Below are 16,733 nucleotides of genomic sequence, written 5' to 3'. Positions count from 1 at the left end.
ACAGTTTCAGAGAACGACTTCGTAAAATGACAGTTGTGGTTAAACTACCATTCATGGCATACCTACAATTTACATGTATTACCTTATTTTCTCCTCACAAAAATATTCCGAGGTCAGCATTAATATTCCCATTCTATGGATGAGGAAACTGAACCTCAGAGAGACAACACTGGCTAAGTATACACATCTGGTAAGTACCAGAGCCAGGACTTGAACCCAGGTCTATGCCAAAACCCACTCCCTTTCCACCGGCCAACCTTCCTATTGCTTCCACACCCTGGGCTTCCCAGAGCCCGTGTTTACAACCAGATTCATTTATCCATATCTATGTGTTTTCATGACCTTTTCCTTCTCTTGGAGAAAGAGGAAGATTCACCTGAAGAAAACGTGTTTGCAACAGAAGCCCAACATTTTCTATTCCTAATATCTTGATCTGGCTCACAGTGCCCTCACCTCTCTTCTGTGGCCGCTCCCACCTCCCACAAGCCGGCCTGCTCTTTTCCCCATGCCGCCATGCAGATAAGCTGAACAGATCCAATAAAAAACTCCTATCACACCCCTGTCCAGATAAGTACACCAGGACCTTTTCAGATCTTTTCCTTGTGTATTGGAGAAAAGTCGTGAACCTCAGATTAAACGGAAGGCCTTGAAATAGAAGGGTGTGATTTCATTTGGAAAACCCCATGCACCCATTGCCTATGAGATCTGCTCCCCACCCCTCCCCACACACCCAGCAGGAGTCCCAGGGAGGAGCTTCCCGACTGACGTGTGTCCACCTCCTAGCCTGGACGTCTGCCCTCAACCACCTCTTCCCTCCTGCTTCAGCGACAGAGGCATTGACACTCACCCAGGAGGGCCGTCTGGGGGTGAGTCCGAGCGTGTCTCCCTCTGGACACGGACCTCGAGGGAGGCCGCTCCCTGGCCTCAACAGGGAGGAGAAGGAGGATCTGTCCGAGGACCAGCAGAAAGCAGCCCACCAGCATCTTCTCCATCTTCAAGAAGAGGAAGAGGGGCAAGGCTGTGACAAATACAAGAAGAGGAGAGAGCAGGGTGAGATTTCCAGAAATCCTTGAATTCTAGGTGCTATAGACCCGCCGTTTCACCTTTTCAGTGTCAGACATGCCACTTGTCTTTAAAATGCCATTCATGGGGCGCCTGGGTGGCTCAGTCGGTTGAGCTTCTGACTTCAGCTCAGGTCATGATCTCACGGTCTGTGAGTTCGAGCCCCGCGTCATGCTCTGTGCTGACAGCTCAGAGCCTGGAGCCTGTTTCAGAGTCTGTGTCTCCCTCTCTCTCTGACCCTACCCCTCATGCTCTTCTCTGTCTCAAAAATAAATAAGCATTAAAAATTTAAAAAATAAAAAAATAAAAAAAATAAAATGCCATTTGTGGGGGCGCCTGGGTGGCTCAGTCAGTTAAGCATCCGACTCTTGATTTCAGCTTAGGTCATGATCTCATGGTTTGTAAGACTGAGCCCCGAGTCGGGCTCTGCGCTGACAGTGTGGAGCCTGCTTGGGATTCTCTCTCTCTCCCTCTCTCTCTGTCCCTCCCCCGCTCTTGCTTTTTCAAAATAAATAAATAAACTTTTAACAATGCCATTTATGTGTTTGATCCTTAAGAACTCTAGCAACTTCCATTAGTAGGTCCTTGGATACTCTGATGGCATGCATACTAAAATTTTTCATCACTTTTGTATCTGTAAGACCGAATGGAAAACTTGAGGGGAAAAATACATATATCTACTGAAGTTTCTCCTCAATTAAGTTTATTATCAATTATTTATAATCACATTCTACCTCTTGGATTTGAAAAAGGAAAAACTAGGGGTGCCTGAGTGGCTTAGTCTGTTAGGCATCTACCTCTCGGTTGCGGCTCAGGTCACGATCTCATGGTTCATGGGATTGAGCCCCACGTCAGACACTGGGCAGCTCAGAGCCTGCTTGGGATTCTCTCTCTCCTTCTCTCTCTGTCCCTCCCTCACTCACACGGGCACACACACGCTTTCTCTCTTTCTCTCTCTCTCAAATAAACTAAAAAAAGTTTTAAGAAAAAGGAAAAATTATATCTGAACATTACAAGTAACATTATTCCTTCAGTCTAATAACAGTGGATGGCACAAATTAATATATATAAATTTCCCAAGGAAATCATATATGGCTGGCCTCACGTAGCACTGCAGAGTGAGCTTCCTAGCCTCCCTGCCTCCCACACACATCTATTTAGAGGCAGCATGGTGTAGTGCTTAAAGGCTTGGACTCTGGCATAGAACTTCCTGGCTTTATGCCTTGACTCTGATGCTCACTAACTGTGTATGACCTTGGGCAAGCTACTTAACCTCCCAAGCTTTATGCGAAGATGCGGTAATACTAGTTAACTGAGTGAGTTGATACACATAACTAAAGCATTGAGAATAGTGCCTGGCACCCATGGAGAGGTGGGGACAAGCAAAGGAGCAAAGGGGCTGGGGGACCAGAGAAGAATAGGATCAAACCCAATTTGAGCATGAAGCTCTCAGATGCATAAGGAATTTTAACCCTGAGTTGAGTTTCAGGTATCCACAGGAGCAAGGGGTCCTTCAAACCAGAGGGGCACTGTCTCTACCAAAATAGCACTGCCTTTACCCATTTTCTGTATTGGTGCCGGAGGCCAGCTGGTATAAAGGCTTAGAAGGATTCTAAGCAGGACAGTGAGAGGGTCACAACCAGGTTTTCACAGGATGGCCAATCTCAGTGCTTCACACGAGATGAGAAAGGTACTTGGCCACATGGTGAATGGTGTCAAGACTGTTCAGCCTGGAAAAACCTCATGGAGAAGGCAGTGTCCTGGAACTAGGTTTAAATTTATCCTCCCATTTTCTATGTGTAGAGTAAGTATCATAGCAATTTATTAATTTATATAAATTAGGTGGGGAGGAGGGAATATTTAAGGAGGAACAATAATTCAGTAACATCATCTGCATGTAAAATCTTTACTAAGTCCTCATCTTGTGCTTGGCGATTTCACCCAACTGACTTCATTTAATTCTCACACCTGTCTTGTAGAAATCAGGATTATTACTTCTGCTTTTTGGAGATGAGGAAACTGAGGCTCAGAGAAGCTCAGCGATTTGATCAAGGTCATGCAGCTAAAGTAAGTGGCAAGCAGAGATTCAAACCCAGGATAAGAAGGCCAATTACCAATTCTCTGATTAACAGAAAACTCAATTAGCTGCAAGTCAAGTCCCCAGAAGTCAATTCATGAAACGGCATAGCTATCTTCTCGTCAGAGGCAGGAAGAGGGCAGGGCCAGGGCAAGAACAGTTTCCCAAAACTTAAAAAAAAAAAAAACAAAAAAACCCAGTAATTTAGTGAATTGCTTTCAGGAACTGACCTGGAGATAAACCCAAGCCTGTGAACCTTCAAAGTCCACAGTTTTTCACACTTGCTGTATAGAGCTAGCTCACTTTTCACTACGCATTAAATTTATTTTAAAAATAGCAAATGTTTATTCAGTGTTTACTATTTGCCAGGCACTGGGCCAAATGCTTTAAATGTATTAAGTCATTAATTCTTACAGTAACTCAGAGAAGTTAAGTAATTTGCCCAAGGTTATACAGCTGATAAAGCAGTGAAGCTTCAGAGAATACTGGCTCATTACTGATAACTACTACCCCCAACTTTTTAAATAAATTAAACTCTTTACTAGATTGGTCCCTTTTCATAACTTAAAAAAAAAACATTTTTTTTCAACGTTTATTTATTTTTGAGAGACAGAGAGAGACAGAGCATGAGTAGGGAAGGAAGGGGCAGAGAGAGAGGGAGACACAGAATTCAAAGCAGGCTCCAGGCTCCAGGCTCTGAGCTGTCTGCACAGAGCCCGATGCAGGGCTCAGACCCACAAATTGTGAGATCATGACCTGAGCCAAAGTCGGACACTCAACCGACTGAGCCACCCAGGTGCCCCTCCCTTTTCATAACTTTAACTGTGAGATTCCTTCTGAGAAAAAGAAGAAAACCTAGATTTTGCCTCTTTCTCTGGTCTTAAACCTACTATTTACTTTCAAGGTTCCTGGATACTTATCATATTTTATATGACATTATTAGTGTGTTATGTTATTTATATGTGATTTATTATTTTAATGTTCTCTCCTTCCTCCAAACTGACCAAATACAAAGTCCACCTTCATTTATTTCAAAATATATACAACGAGTTCTCAAAGCCCACTTCCAACCTGACATATTTGCTCTCAAATCCAAACATTTGCACACATCCAGGATGTGGTGAATAATTATCATTTTCAAGAAAACAATACCATTTCACGTGGTCGGGTTTACTGCTGATTCCAAGAAGTGTTTGTGTTTTCAGGTCCCCATTATTAACCAAAAGGCACTAAGAGTAGGTGAAGGGTAGGGAGTTAAAAATCAGTAGAACTTGGGGTGCCCGGCTGGCTCAGTCAGTAGAGCATATGACTCTTGATCTCAGAGTCATGAGTTCAAGCCCCAAGTTGGGCATGGAGCCTACATTAAAAAAAAAAAAAAAATTAAAAAGGAAATAAAATAAACAGCACAAGGGGCACCTGGGTGGCTCAGTCGGATAAGCGTCCGACTTCGGCTCAGGTCATGATCTGATCATGGTCCGTGGGCTCAAGCCCCGTGTCAGGCTCTGTGCTGACAGCTCAGAGCCTGGAACCTGCTTTGGATTCTGTGTCTCCCTCTCTCTCTATCCCTCCCCTGCTCACACTCTCTCTCTCAAAAATAAATAAACATTAAAAAAATAATAATAACAAAATAAAATAAACAGCACTAAGTACTTCTAGCTGTCTAACACTGAGCAGACAACACTGTGCCTCAGTTTCCTCATCTTTAAACTGGAGATAACAAATAGAGCTGGTTGCTACATTGATCAAATCAGTCCATATATATAAAGCACACAGAACACTGAGTGGCACACAGTAAGTGTTCAGTAAGGTTAGCTACTTGTTATCATTATGCAATCAAAACAATTAATATAAAGTACAAGTTATTCATGTTGTCATATTAAGCCAATTAATGAACATGAAATTAACCTCTGTGCTTTTTTATGACTATTATAATAAAATGACACAAAAATATATAACTTAAAAATACACGCTAGTATCTGAAAGAATTTAAACCTTTCCGTTCTTACAATGCAATGGCATGGCAAGTCACAGGCTGGTAGAAAAGATTTGCACAACATATCTGATCTATTACTGTTAGCCAGACTATATAAGCTCTTATAACTCAATAAGAAATTCTTATAACTCAGTAAGAAGAAGACAAACAACCCACCTGCAAATATGTGAAATATTTGAGTGGTCACATCAGCAAAGATGGTTGTCTAATGACAAATGACTGTATGAAAAGATGTTCAACATTCTTAGTCATTAGAAAAATGCAAATTAAAACCAGACTGACGACCACTCACAACTACGTGGATGGAACTAGAGGTATTGTGCTAAGCGAAATTAGTCAGAGAAAGACAAATATCATCTGACTTCACTCATATGAGGACTTTAAGATACAAAACAGATGAACATAAGGGAAGGGAAGCAAAAATAATATGAAAACAGGGAGGGAGACAAAACATAAGACTCTTAAATATGGAGAACAAATAGGGTTACTGGAGGAGGGGGGGAGGGGGGATGGGCTAAATGGGGAAGGGGCACTAAGGAATCTACTCCTGAAATCATTGTTGCACTATATGCTAACTAACTTGGATATAAGTTTAAAAAATAAGTAAAACATGAATAATAAATGATAAAAAAATAAATAGAAGAAAAAAAACCAGACTGACGGAGCACCTGGGTGGCTCAGTCAGTTAAGGGTCCAACTTCGGCTCAGGTCATAATCTCACGGTTTGTGGGTTTGAGCCCCACGTCAGGCTCTGTGCAGACAGCTCAGAGCCTGAGGCCTGTTTGGGATTCTGTGTCTCCCTCTCTCTGCCTCTCCCCCACATGTGCTCTGTCTCTCTCTATCTCAAAAAATAAATAAACATTAAAACAAAAACAAAAACAAAAACAGAGTGAGATTCCATGACAAGTCCACTAGAAAAACTAAAATTAAAAAGACTGATATAACCAAGTACTGGTGAAGATATGAAGACACTAAAACCCTAATATATTGCTGGTAAGAATACAAAATGGTGCAGCCACTTTGGAAATCAAATTTCCAGTTTCCCTTAAAGTTTAAAACACACTTGCCAAATGACATAGCACAGGATGACCAATTGTCTTGGTTTGCCCATAATTGTCCATGGTTTAGCACTGAAAGTCCTGCATCCCAGAAAACTCCTCAGTCCTGGAGAGACTGAGATGTTTCACCTCCCTACCAGCAGCCCCAATCCTTGGAATTTACCAAAAAGATACGAAAACACAGCTACATAAAGACTTCTACTCAGATGCTCCCAGAAACTTTATTTATAAATGCTAAAAATTGGAGACAACCCAAATGTCCACATAATAGCAAATGGATAAATAAATTGTGGTGTGTCCATACAGTGGAATACTACTTGGCAATTAAAGTGATGAGGTACTGGATGAATCTTAAAATAATTATGCTGAGTGAAAGCAGGCAGATACAAAAAAATTATATACTGAATGGTTCTATTTATGTAACATTCAATAAAGAGCAACATTGTATGACAGAAAGCAGATCGGTGGTTCCAAGGGCCTGTGGGTGGCAAAAGATCAGCTACAAAGGGGCATGAGGGAAGTTTGGGGGGTGACAGAAGTGGTTAATAGCATGATTATGGTGGAGGTTACATGGCTTTATGCATTTGTCAGATTCATCAAACTGTCCACTTAAAAGTGATGAATTTCATCGCATGAAGTTATATTTCAAAAAAGCTGTTTAAAAGAAACTAAAGTGAATAGGGGAAAGAATACTGGATGCATGTCGACATAAAACCAGTAATGACAATATAGGCAAGACAGATTTTTTTAAAAATGCAATGGCAGTGAGGGGTGCCTGGGTGGCTCAGTCAGTTGAGCATCTGACTCTTGATTTTAGCTCAGGTCACAATCCAAGGGTTGTGGGATCGAGCGCTGTGTTGGGCTCCATGCTGAGCATGGAGCCTGCTTGGGATTCTCTCTCTTTCTCTCTCTCTCTCTCACACTCTCAAGTTAAAAAAGAAATGCAATGGCAGTGGGGGCGCCTGGGTGGCTCAGTTGGTTGAGCATCCGGCTTCAGCTCAGGTCATGATCTCACGGTTTGTGAGCTCGAGCCCGCTGTCGGGCTCTGTGCTGACAGCTTAGAGCCTGGAGCCTGCTTGGGATTCTGTGTCTCCCTCTCTCTCTGCCCCTCCCCCGCTCACGCTCTGTCTCTCTTTATCAAAAAATAAATAAAATGTAAAAAAAAAATAAAGAAAGAAATGCAATGGAACAAGCATTTTGAAACAAGCAAAAATAAATGAGTGCATGGAACCCATATTCATAATGTTTCTCAGCTGGACACTTACAGCTGCTAGTATTTGAAGACCAGGAGCCAGTTCTAGCTGGAAAATGGACTGATGCTTGAGAAACAGTCCCTTCATGTATGGGCATAGGAGGATTGTTGTGCTGGGAAACAGAGGTTAATTCAATCTGAACAGATTCCATGAAGCATTTAGGGTCATGGAAAGAATATTTTTTAAAAAAATACATCAGCTTTGACTTTTGTTTGAACAATTTTTCTCCTCTCCGTGGGACAATGAATCTTTTCATTTAGCTTTAGCAAGGGGATGGGGAAGAGAGAGAGGAGATTGTTCTAACTCTGGGTTCTTCTAGGCATCACCATTCCAAGTAAATGGTCAGGCGAGTAGAATCGCATCAGAGCCAATAGGATGTACTATGGGCCTTAAGAGGAGAGGCCTGGCCCTCTTACAATACCCTGTGTGACCTCAGTTAGGTGACTCACCTTTCTGGGCTTTAATTAATTAGCCGTAAAATGAGAGGCGTGACCTGGAAACAGTGTTTCTCAACCTAAACGGGACCACAGGCCAGTACAACCCTGCGATCCTAAGGCTGATATGACCTCCTACCAACGTGGGAAACTCTGCCTTCTGGACAAGAAGAGAAAGGGGGGAGGGCCACACCGTGAACTGGCCATTTTGTATATTGTCATCTCATTTAACCCCTACAATCATTCTGCGAGGTGGATGAGTTTCCAATTTTATGAATGGAACACTAGGATTCACAGATGGGAAGATACGCTTCAAGGCCCGAGAGCTTAGCTAAGTGACAAAGCCTATCCCTGCCATCTCGCAGGCAGCCTACTTGTTAGAAAAAAGATTTGGAATAGCCTCCCTAATGTTGAAAATTCTTGGACCTCAGATTCTATTGTTTTGCTCCTCAAAGGCCTCCCCTGTCAGCACGCTAACCACTCTCTGTGTTCACAGAGTCCCCCAGGACTGGAGCCACAGCAAGATCCGAGGCTCATCTTCCACCTGAGACTGGAATCCCCACCTCCTTCCTGCCTGTCTGGCCATCGGAACCCAACCACTGCTCAGACTCAAGGCCATGGCTTGCACGTGGCTTTAAATGTTAGACTGCCCTTTGCCTTCAAGTCGCCCTGACATTGCCTGTCTGTGATTTTTTCACCCAGTGAAAAAGGCCTGCTTGTCAGCTCAGCCTTTCCAAAGTTCAAACTCATCTTCTTCCACTCAAGCCCTTTCACGGTCAGGGTAGCCCATGTGCTCAGCCACCAGCCAGGAAACTTGCAGCCAGCCTCCATGTCTTCCTCGTATCACCATCACATTCACAAGTGGGCAAACCCTGGTTTCCCACCTCTCCCCGTCCCACCCTCCTGACTGTCCTATTGCCACAGCAAGGCTCTGTGCTCTCCTTTTCTCGCCCAGACTCTTCCCGGAGCTTCAGAACTGCTCTTTCTGCGTCCTTCACCCACTGGTTCTGGCCCTCCTCTGTTCAGAACCCATCTATGGCCTTACTACATCACATTAGTGGTCAAGGCTCTCCTTGACTGACCGCTGCCCACCCCTCCAACAATGGCAATCCCACAGCCACCCCGGACCTCCCACTGGGGCCTGAAGAACTGAGATTCTTGTCATAGCTGAGTGCCTCCATCCATGCTGCTCCCTTGGCCTGGAAGCTCTACGTTAGTCAAAAGTGCATTCATTCCTTGAGGCTCAGCTCATTGTGTCACCCACTCTCTAACATGTTCTCAATTTTCCCAATGAGGATCGACTTTCCTATACACCCCTGACAATGGGTTTGTTGTCTGCTCCAGCACTTGAGTTTTCTTGCTGCCATATCTGTCTCCCAGCCTCGTCTGTGAGCTGTTCCCTGGGACCATACATCGTCATCGCTGTATCACCCACATGCTGGGTGCTGAATTTTATAAATACATTTTTAGAAAATAGACAAATGTTGAATAAGCACATTTGTCGATGAATGAAAGATCGATAAATGTTGACTCAAACTGGCCCTAGTTCTGTAGCTGACAAGTGCCATGCCCTAACTCATGTCTTCGTATACATACTACATTTGCCTAACTACAGGTGACTCCAACGGCTATCTCTTATGATGGGAGGATCCCCTCCCTCAAATTTCTCAGCCAAGTTTCTCTGCCTGGGTGAAGGACGCCAGGCAGAAAGAGCAGTTCCGAAGCTCCGGGAAGAGGCTGGGTGAGAAAAGTTAAATATATAATTTTTAAAAGATATAGATAAAATATCAAATATCTAGTTATAACAACTCATGTATCAATTTAGTCACAAACGCATATTCAAAACATTTTAAATTACAAAATAATACATCACTTTACAAATAATGCTCTTTTCATTAAAAACGTTTCATAGGGGCACCTGGGTGGCTCAGTCAGTTAAGCATCCAACTTTGGCTCAGGTCAGGATCTTGAAGTTTGTGAGCTTGAGCCCCGCGTCGGGCTCTAGACTGACAGCTCAGAGCCTGGAGCCTGCTTCGGATTCTGTGTCTCCCTCTCCCTCTGCCCCTCCCCTGCTCTGTCTCTCTCTCTCTCTCTTTCTCAAAAATAAAGATAAAACATTTAAAAATGTTTCATAGAACAATGTTTTGTCTTGTTTCCTAAGACAATGTTTTCAAATGCTTGCCTAACGTCAATATTTTGTCACCACTAAAGATACTTTTTGAGTCTTCTAACATCTTCACTTGTGTCTAAGTTGTCTGAGATTCAGCACTTTCCAAATCCATATAGGATGCTGTCACTGGAAGTTTTACCTCAGGCCAGCAATTCCCACTCATATACCATGAGGACCGTATATGTTCCAGAGGCATAAATTCACCATCTCTGCAACTTGCTCATTCATTGTGTTGCTGTTTAAAGGATTATATCCAGCATCATCCAATCCTTGCAATTGTGAAATTGTGCTCTCAAGAATAATTACAAAATCTGAGTTGCTTTTTTTATTGTTTTGGTCAATTGACTTCTGCATGAACCCAAACCAGCACATTGACTGAAGACATTTTGAACTTATGTGTATTCCCCAAACAACGGTTTGTTCAAAATATTTGATAGATTCCTTGTACTTTGAGACACTTTGCAGGGACTCAAATATAGGGCAAGTTCTTCTTTTCTGAGGAAAAATTTTTGGGGGGGTGCCTGGATGGCTCAATCGGTTGAGCGTCCAACTTCAGCTCAGGTCATGATCTCATGACTCATGGGTTTGAGCCCCACATCAGGCTCTCTGCTGTCAGCATGGAGCCTGCTTCAGATCCTCTGTCCCCCCTCTCTCTCGCTACCCCTCCCCCTCAAAAATAAACATTTTTAAGCAAGGAATCATTTTTTGGGGGGGGGAACTCTCTTCATCTTATGGTATATATGGTCATATATATATATATATATATATATATATATATATATATATATATTCCTTCCATATCTTTTTTCCCTTTCATGCACTCAAGCACCAAGTCCTGCCATTTTTTCTCAGTGATGTCCCTCATGTCTTCTTCCCTCTCCAGTCCATACCAAGGTCGCAGACCTTATTCCCATCAGAGAGACCACAAAGGTCTTGGCAGACACTGCCAATTATCCCCCAATACCTTCCTTCCTCTCCTTCCTTAGTAATAGAAACCCCACTTTTAAGTGGACACGTGATGGGCTGGAACAAAGACCACAGCTCCTAGTCCTTGCTTCTTGCCTACGTGACTGCCTGCTGGCCAGTGGATTCCAGTGGATATGGTACGTACAACTTCTGAAAGGACTCCTTAAGGAGGGATGAGGGAATGACCTCCTTTCCTTTTTCCTTCCTGCTGGCTGGAATGAGAACATCCCGGCTAGATACCTAGCACTCATTTTTTTTTTTTTCAACGTTTTTTATTTATTTTTGGGACAGAGAGAGACAGAGCATGAACGGGGGAGGGGCAGAGAGAGAGGGAGACACAGAATCGGAAACAGGCTCCAGGCTCCGAGCCATCAGCCCAGAGCCTGACGCGGGGCTCGAACTCACGGACCGCGAGATCGTGACCTGGCTGAAGTCGGACGCTTAACCGACTGTGCCACCCAGGCGCCCCCCTAGCACTCATTTTGAACCCTGACCCATCACGGAAACGGAAGCCGTGCTGCGTGGTAAAAATAACGAAGCGCAGGAGTATGGGTCCCTGACTTTACTCTCACTTTGAACTCACCGCCTCCAGGCTTCTAGAACGCAAGACAGAAATAAACTTCCTCCTTTAAGCCACTGTTATTTCAGTTTTTTCTGTAACTTGGAATTGATCATACTCCTAATTAACAAACTGTTTCCAAGCCTCTCCTATTGAATCCATCTAGCGCCACTGCTGAATTCAATCTTCCCAACACAATATCATGCTTATCATGCTCTTGCTAAAAAACTGCCTGAGATTTCCACATACCAATAGGATAAAATCTAGATTTCTTAGCTTAGCATTCAAAGCCCTGTTATCTGGCCCTATGTTGTAAATGCTAACCTCAACTACTCCCCCCACCTACCCCACCAGTACACACACACACACACACACACACACACACACTCTTTCTTTCTCTCTTTCTCTCTCTCATTAACCCTTCATCCAGTCCCATAACCTCATACAATGTCTCTTTGCTGGTTGGATTGAGTTTATGACAACTGACACATGGGTAGGTGGTCGCTCCCTTTCAAAAGGAACTGTGAATGGAAAGAACGCGAATGACCCTTAACAGTAGAACAGACACACTGTGGCGGAGTGTGGATATTACACAGCAAGAGAAAAGAATGAATTCCCACTTCATGCATTAACATAGTAAATTTACAAACATAATACTGAACAAGACAGAATTCAAAAAGGACAAAACTAATCTCTATCATAGGAATCAGGATAGGCGTCAGTGCACAGAAGGAGGCATGCGGGGGGGTTCTGGAGTGCTGAAAACGTTCTACTGATTAAGCAGAACGCTGGTTACACATTCACGAAAAAATAATTGTGCTGCCTCCCTCTTTTGTGGCACTCAAAGCCCCATGACCCGGCTCTGTGTTACAGTGCCAACCTCAACAACTCCAAGCATCTCCCCCTGCCCCGCCCCAACACATATACAAACACACACATGGGGCTGAGACTGGAACTCAGCTCCTTCAGGTGCCAAGATCGGTGTGCTGTGGGTTGTACCCGCACTACCTGTCATCACTGTCATCGTCACGACAACCCATTTCTGACAACAGCTGAGACCTCCGGAATCAAGCCCAGCCCTGCCTTTCCCTCTGAGTCCTGAGAGTCCCGAGTCCCGAGTCCTGAGTCTCAGGGTCCTGCCAGGTAAGGCAGTCGTGGCTGTCTGCCGAGCCACATGGCAGGCTTCAAAGATGACCTCACAGTCTGGAGCTCCAAGTGGCAACTGGTTCCTTGGAAAGGCCTGTCTGGCACTATTTACTAGCAACAGTGATGACAGGCTCCGCTCTGTATGGGGCTTCGGCCTCCCTCTTCCCCTGACCCTCCTGACCTATTCTCACATGAATGCTAAACAGGGCAGCCCTCCTGAGCTTCCCTAAAGGTGGGGAGTCCCAGGTAAGGGCTCTCTTGAACACGGGTGCTGCAGGCCAAGGACAGCGAGTCCTGGGGAAAGCACCAGAGGCTCCCTCACCCCCTTGACTGGTCTTAAACCCAACCACTCATCCCCGAGTCTTAGCATGTCCTCTGTCACTGCCTGCCCAGCTGCACGCCCAACACCGGTGCCCGCCGGCGTTTACATCCATCACACCCTCTTCGGTCTGCTTTTCCTGAGGCCTGAGCCTGTCTCTGCCTCTTTCTCCAGACACACCTCTGCCTCATCCCTTGCCTTCTCTTAGGCACCAGCCAGAGCTGTTTCTAGGAAACTGTGGGATTTCCTTCTAGAACCTCCAAAGACCCTCTTATTTCTTTTGGATTTTTCAAGGCTCAATCATCCATTTCCTTTTCTGTAAATCTTGGGCTTCCCTCCAAATACCTCTTGCGGAACAGAGAGACACATGGTGTTTGCTGGTAAGAGCTTAGGGCATGACAACCAGCTCAGGAGATCTCAGAGGTAGATCCTGCTATGGCACCCCCAGCGCGTGAGCCCAGGCCACAGTGGCTCCGGCTTGCCTGGGCCTGGATGCTAGGAGCAAGGAACCCTGGAGCTCCGGTTTATAAGAGTCCTGGCAACTGGGGGGCCTGGGGCTGAATCCTACCGTCAGGAATAAAAGTTTGGACAGGGAGTGAAGAGCCACAGATACCTGCATTCTCAACAGGGGATTCTAAGGGACCAAGCTTCAGGGGCCGAGAGGGAATTCATAGGACTTGGTGCCTGAGCAGATCGAGGAGAAAAGAGAAAAGGAGATGCTGAGGACGGGGCTGATTTTCCTGGCTCGGGCAGCCCAGTGGATGGAGAGGCCATTACCACAGCAAGGAACTCAGGTCTGAGGGTCATCCTTGAGAACATCAATCACCCTGCTGTGCTCAGAAGCCCTTGGGGGGTTATTGAGCCATGCTGGACTGTTTGGGGCAGGCCATAAGCCCATTTTGGGATCTTGACATGGTTTTATGAACCTGTCCCTTGGAAAGCAGGCAGGGAGAACTATGTAGGAGTGACTCCTGAATGGAAAACTCCGGTTAAATACATGTGGATTATCTGCCACCTTCATGTATCTGTGGAGAGGCTATCTTCCTGAGTTGAGGAGGAGGTGACTGGTCATAGGAACGCCTTGCTCTTTCTGGAAAGAGAGGTGGTGAAACTCACTTTAGGTTGTGCCTGGAACTGTTCTAAGGACTTTAATCCTCACAGCCCTGTAGGTATTATCATCCCCATTAGACAGAGGAGAAAACTGAGGCATAGCATAGCTGGGTAAGTCTAAGGTTACTAACCTGTGAGCCTCACAGCCATAATGTGAACTTAGGCAGGCTAATCCCAGACTCCATGCCCTTGGTGGTAAACCCTACAGCCTCCCATCTCCTGGAAGGCAGGTTCAATGCACTTGGCACAGAAGCACGCGGCTCCCTGCTTTCTGACAATTTGGAACTTTGTCAATTGGGTTAGTTCAGGGTGAGGGTCTGTTCCCGAGGAGGTACCTTCCTGCGCATCCAGCCCTGGAGATCTTAAAGAGAGAGGGTCCCCCCTCCCCAAATTGTCCTCGGGGTTTCTAGTAACTACCACAAAATGCCCTCCCCTTTCCCTCCTTTCTCCACAACGGAGAGACACAAGAGGGAGGACCAGGAACAAAATCCAGATGAAGGGCATTAAAATACCAGCCGGCCGAGGGGAGGAATCCGACTGCATCTGGCCTGCCAGTATTACACGAACCACACCGATGCCCGCTCAACAAGTCTCCCTTTCCCCCGGTCGCTGGAGCCCAAGTCCGGAGTCCCCGCGGCGGCTGACAGCGCCCCCACGGGGCACTGCGGTCTGGCGGCCGCGCGGTGCGCCCCGCGCGGGGAGCGCGTCCGGCTCGCCCGGCCGAGGTGGCCGGACTTCTCCCCGCGCCGGGGGTCCGGGCAGCGCCGCCCTCCGCTCGCGCCCGCCCAGCGGGGTCGGGGCGACGGGCCCCGGGCCGGAGGGGGCGCCTGGCCGGAGGGGCCGCGCGGAGCCGCAGGGGCCCGGGGCGAGGCGGGCGCGCAGGCCTGGGGGCAGCACCCGCGTGCGCCCGTGCGCCCGAGCTCTGCGGCTCGGCGGTCTGCGGTCGGCGTGTCTGCGCCTCGGGGCGGCGGGGCCGTGCAGAGCCCCGGGGAAAGCGCGCCCCGCTCACCTGCAGCCGCTGCCGCCTCGGACGCCTGGGCAGCGAGACGGGCGCAGCCCCCCGGGTCTTCGGCGTCGGCCCCCTCGCCGCTCGGAGAGGCGCGGTTCTCCTCGGGGGTCGCTCGTGGGAGCCGCGGAAGAAGCCGGAGCCGCGGCCGCTGTCTCCTCCTTCGCCGCTTGCTCCAAGTCCCATCCCAGAGCGCTCCCCTCGCTCGCTGGCTGCCTGCGAGGCTCGGGGCCAGCGCGGGAGGGCGGCGGGAGGCGGCGCCGCGGCGAGGGTGGGGAGCGGGCCGGGCGGAAGGAGGGGTGTCGTCTTTGGGGATGGGGAAGGCGCGGACAGGGAGCGGCCGCGAGCGCGGCCCCACCCTGCAGGCAGCCCCGGCGCTGGGCACCCTGGCCGGACGCCCTGATCGCTGCCACCCGGCTCCGCTCGGTGCCTCCGCAAGCCCAGATGGGATTCGGACTCCAGGGGTCTGGACCACACCCTTTGAAGGGGCTTGGCGGGGTGGGATTGGGGGGAGAGCATCTCCCGAGGGAAGGCAGGCATGGCAGGGGGACCGTATCCTGAACTTGGGGTCATGATCTCCAAGAGGCGTCCACCGATGACGGGGATGAAGAAAAGATGGTGAGAATTGGGATAATTGGTGACAAGTGCCAGGACCTGTCTTGGCAGTGCCCGGAACACCCCACCAGTGCCAGTTCATATTAACAGAGCGTCCACTGGCCAGGGGCCAGACCAGGCCGGGGGGTGGAGAGGGCAGTAAGGACGCCAGGACAGAGAGGAACAAAGATCCTACCCTGGAGGAGCAGAGAGAGTCTAGTTCAAACAAGACTTTTGCAATAATGGGCGAAGCCGTTTGCAACTTTGTGAAGTGGGAGAACATGACCTTCCAGGTCCCTGCAGAACTTTGGAGGTTCTGGATTGGTCAGTGGCAGGGAAAGGGCCTGGTATGCCACTCCACAGGCTACATGCCCACCAGCAGGGGTGAGTGGGAGTGCCCACCAGCACCATCTCCTAATAATGGATCCAAAATTCTATCCCCAAACCACTAACCCAACACACCCAGGTCAGGTTGTAACAAGCTGTGGAGCAGAGGCAGCAGAACTAACCAGTTTCAAAACCTTTGGAGGTGCCAGAGTCTGATAATTTAAGTGATCTTGGCTGCCTTTACTCCTAAACCATCACTCCTATTTTATGATAGAGTGAGTTTCCAGAATATTAATGAACACCATGTACAAAATCAATTCCTTCAAAAAGCTCCAGGAGTGGGGAATAAAAATTCCAGTCATAAAGCAAGGGGTTAACATATTCAAGCTATCAGGCAACTCCGTGGTGCCATAATGCAGAGAAAGAATCCTGGGTTCGTGTTCCCTATTCCCCTACCCTGCACCTTAGGCCCACTGGGCACTCCTGGATGCCTGCACAGATAAGAAATCGTTTCTTTGTATGTCTTTGGGAGGAGGTAGGTAGAGGTCAGAAAGCAGAGGAGAGTCTTCAGGAAATGTTTGGTCTCTTAAGTCTTGGATCCCACAGAAGAAAATTCTTCCTGAGTCTGGGCCAGTGAAAATCCCCTAGGAGCTGGGGAA

General features: G+C 47.2%; 1 protein-coding gene and 1 long non-coding RNA gene across 4 annotated transcripts in view; one reads left to right on the top strand and one right to left on the bottom strand.

Moving 5' to 3' along the window:
* The window catches only part of MATN2 (matrilin 2), a 136,091-nt gene extending 120,678 nt beyond the window's left edge, over window positions 1-15,413 (bottom strand). For 2 of the 3 annotated variants that reach the window (XM_019468040.2, XM_053896595.1), the window contains exons 1-2: window positions 15,157-15,413; window positions 848-1,018 (exon numbers count right to left, since the gene is read on the bottom strand). In XM_019468040.2, coding sequence (XP_019323585.2) covers window positions 848-992 — 145 coding nt within the window. In that variant the 5' untranslated portion in view covers window positions 993-1,018; window positions 15,157-15,413. The remainder of the gene's footprint in view (window positions 1-847; window positions 1,019-15,156) is intronic. The other variant, XM_019468038.2, reaches the window with a different exon arrangement.
* On the top strand, window positions 938-9,527 carry LOC109278041 (uncharacterized). The gene is made up of 3 exons (XR_002085471.2): window positions 938-1,050; window positions 3,042-3,129; window positions 8,374-9,527. It is a non-coding gene; the product is annotated as an uncharacterized LOC109278041 (long non-coding RNA).
* Window positions 15,414-16,733: the final 1,320 nt, after the last annotated feature.

This window comes from Panthera pardus, unplaced genomic scaffold (genome assembly GCF_024362965.1).
Source record: "Panthera pardus isolate Hobbes unplaced genomic scaffold, ASM2436296v1 HiC_scaffold_7, whole genome shotgun sequence".
NCBI lineage: Eukaryota > Metazoa > Chordata > Mammalia > Carnivora > Felidae > Panthera > Panthera pardus.
This window is presented reverse-complemented; position numbering and strand designations above follow the sequence as displayed.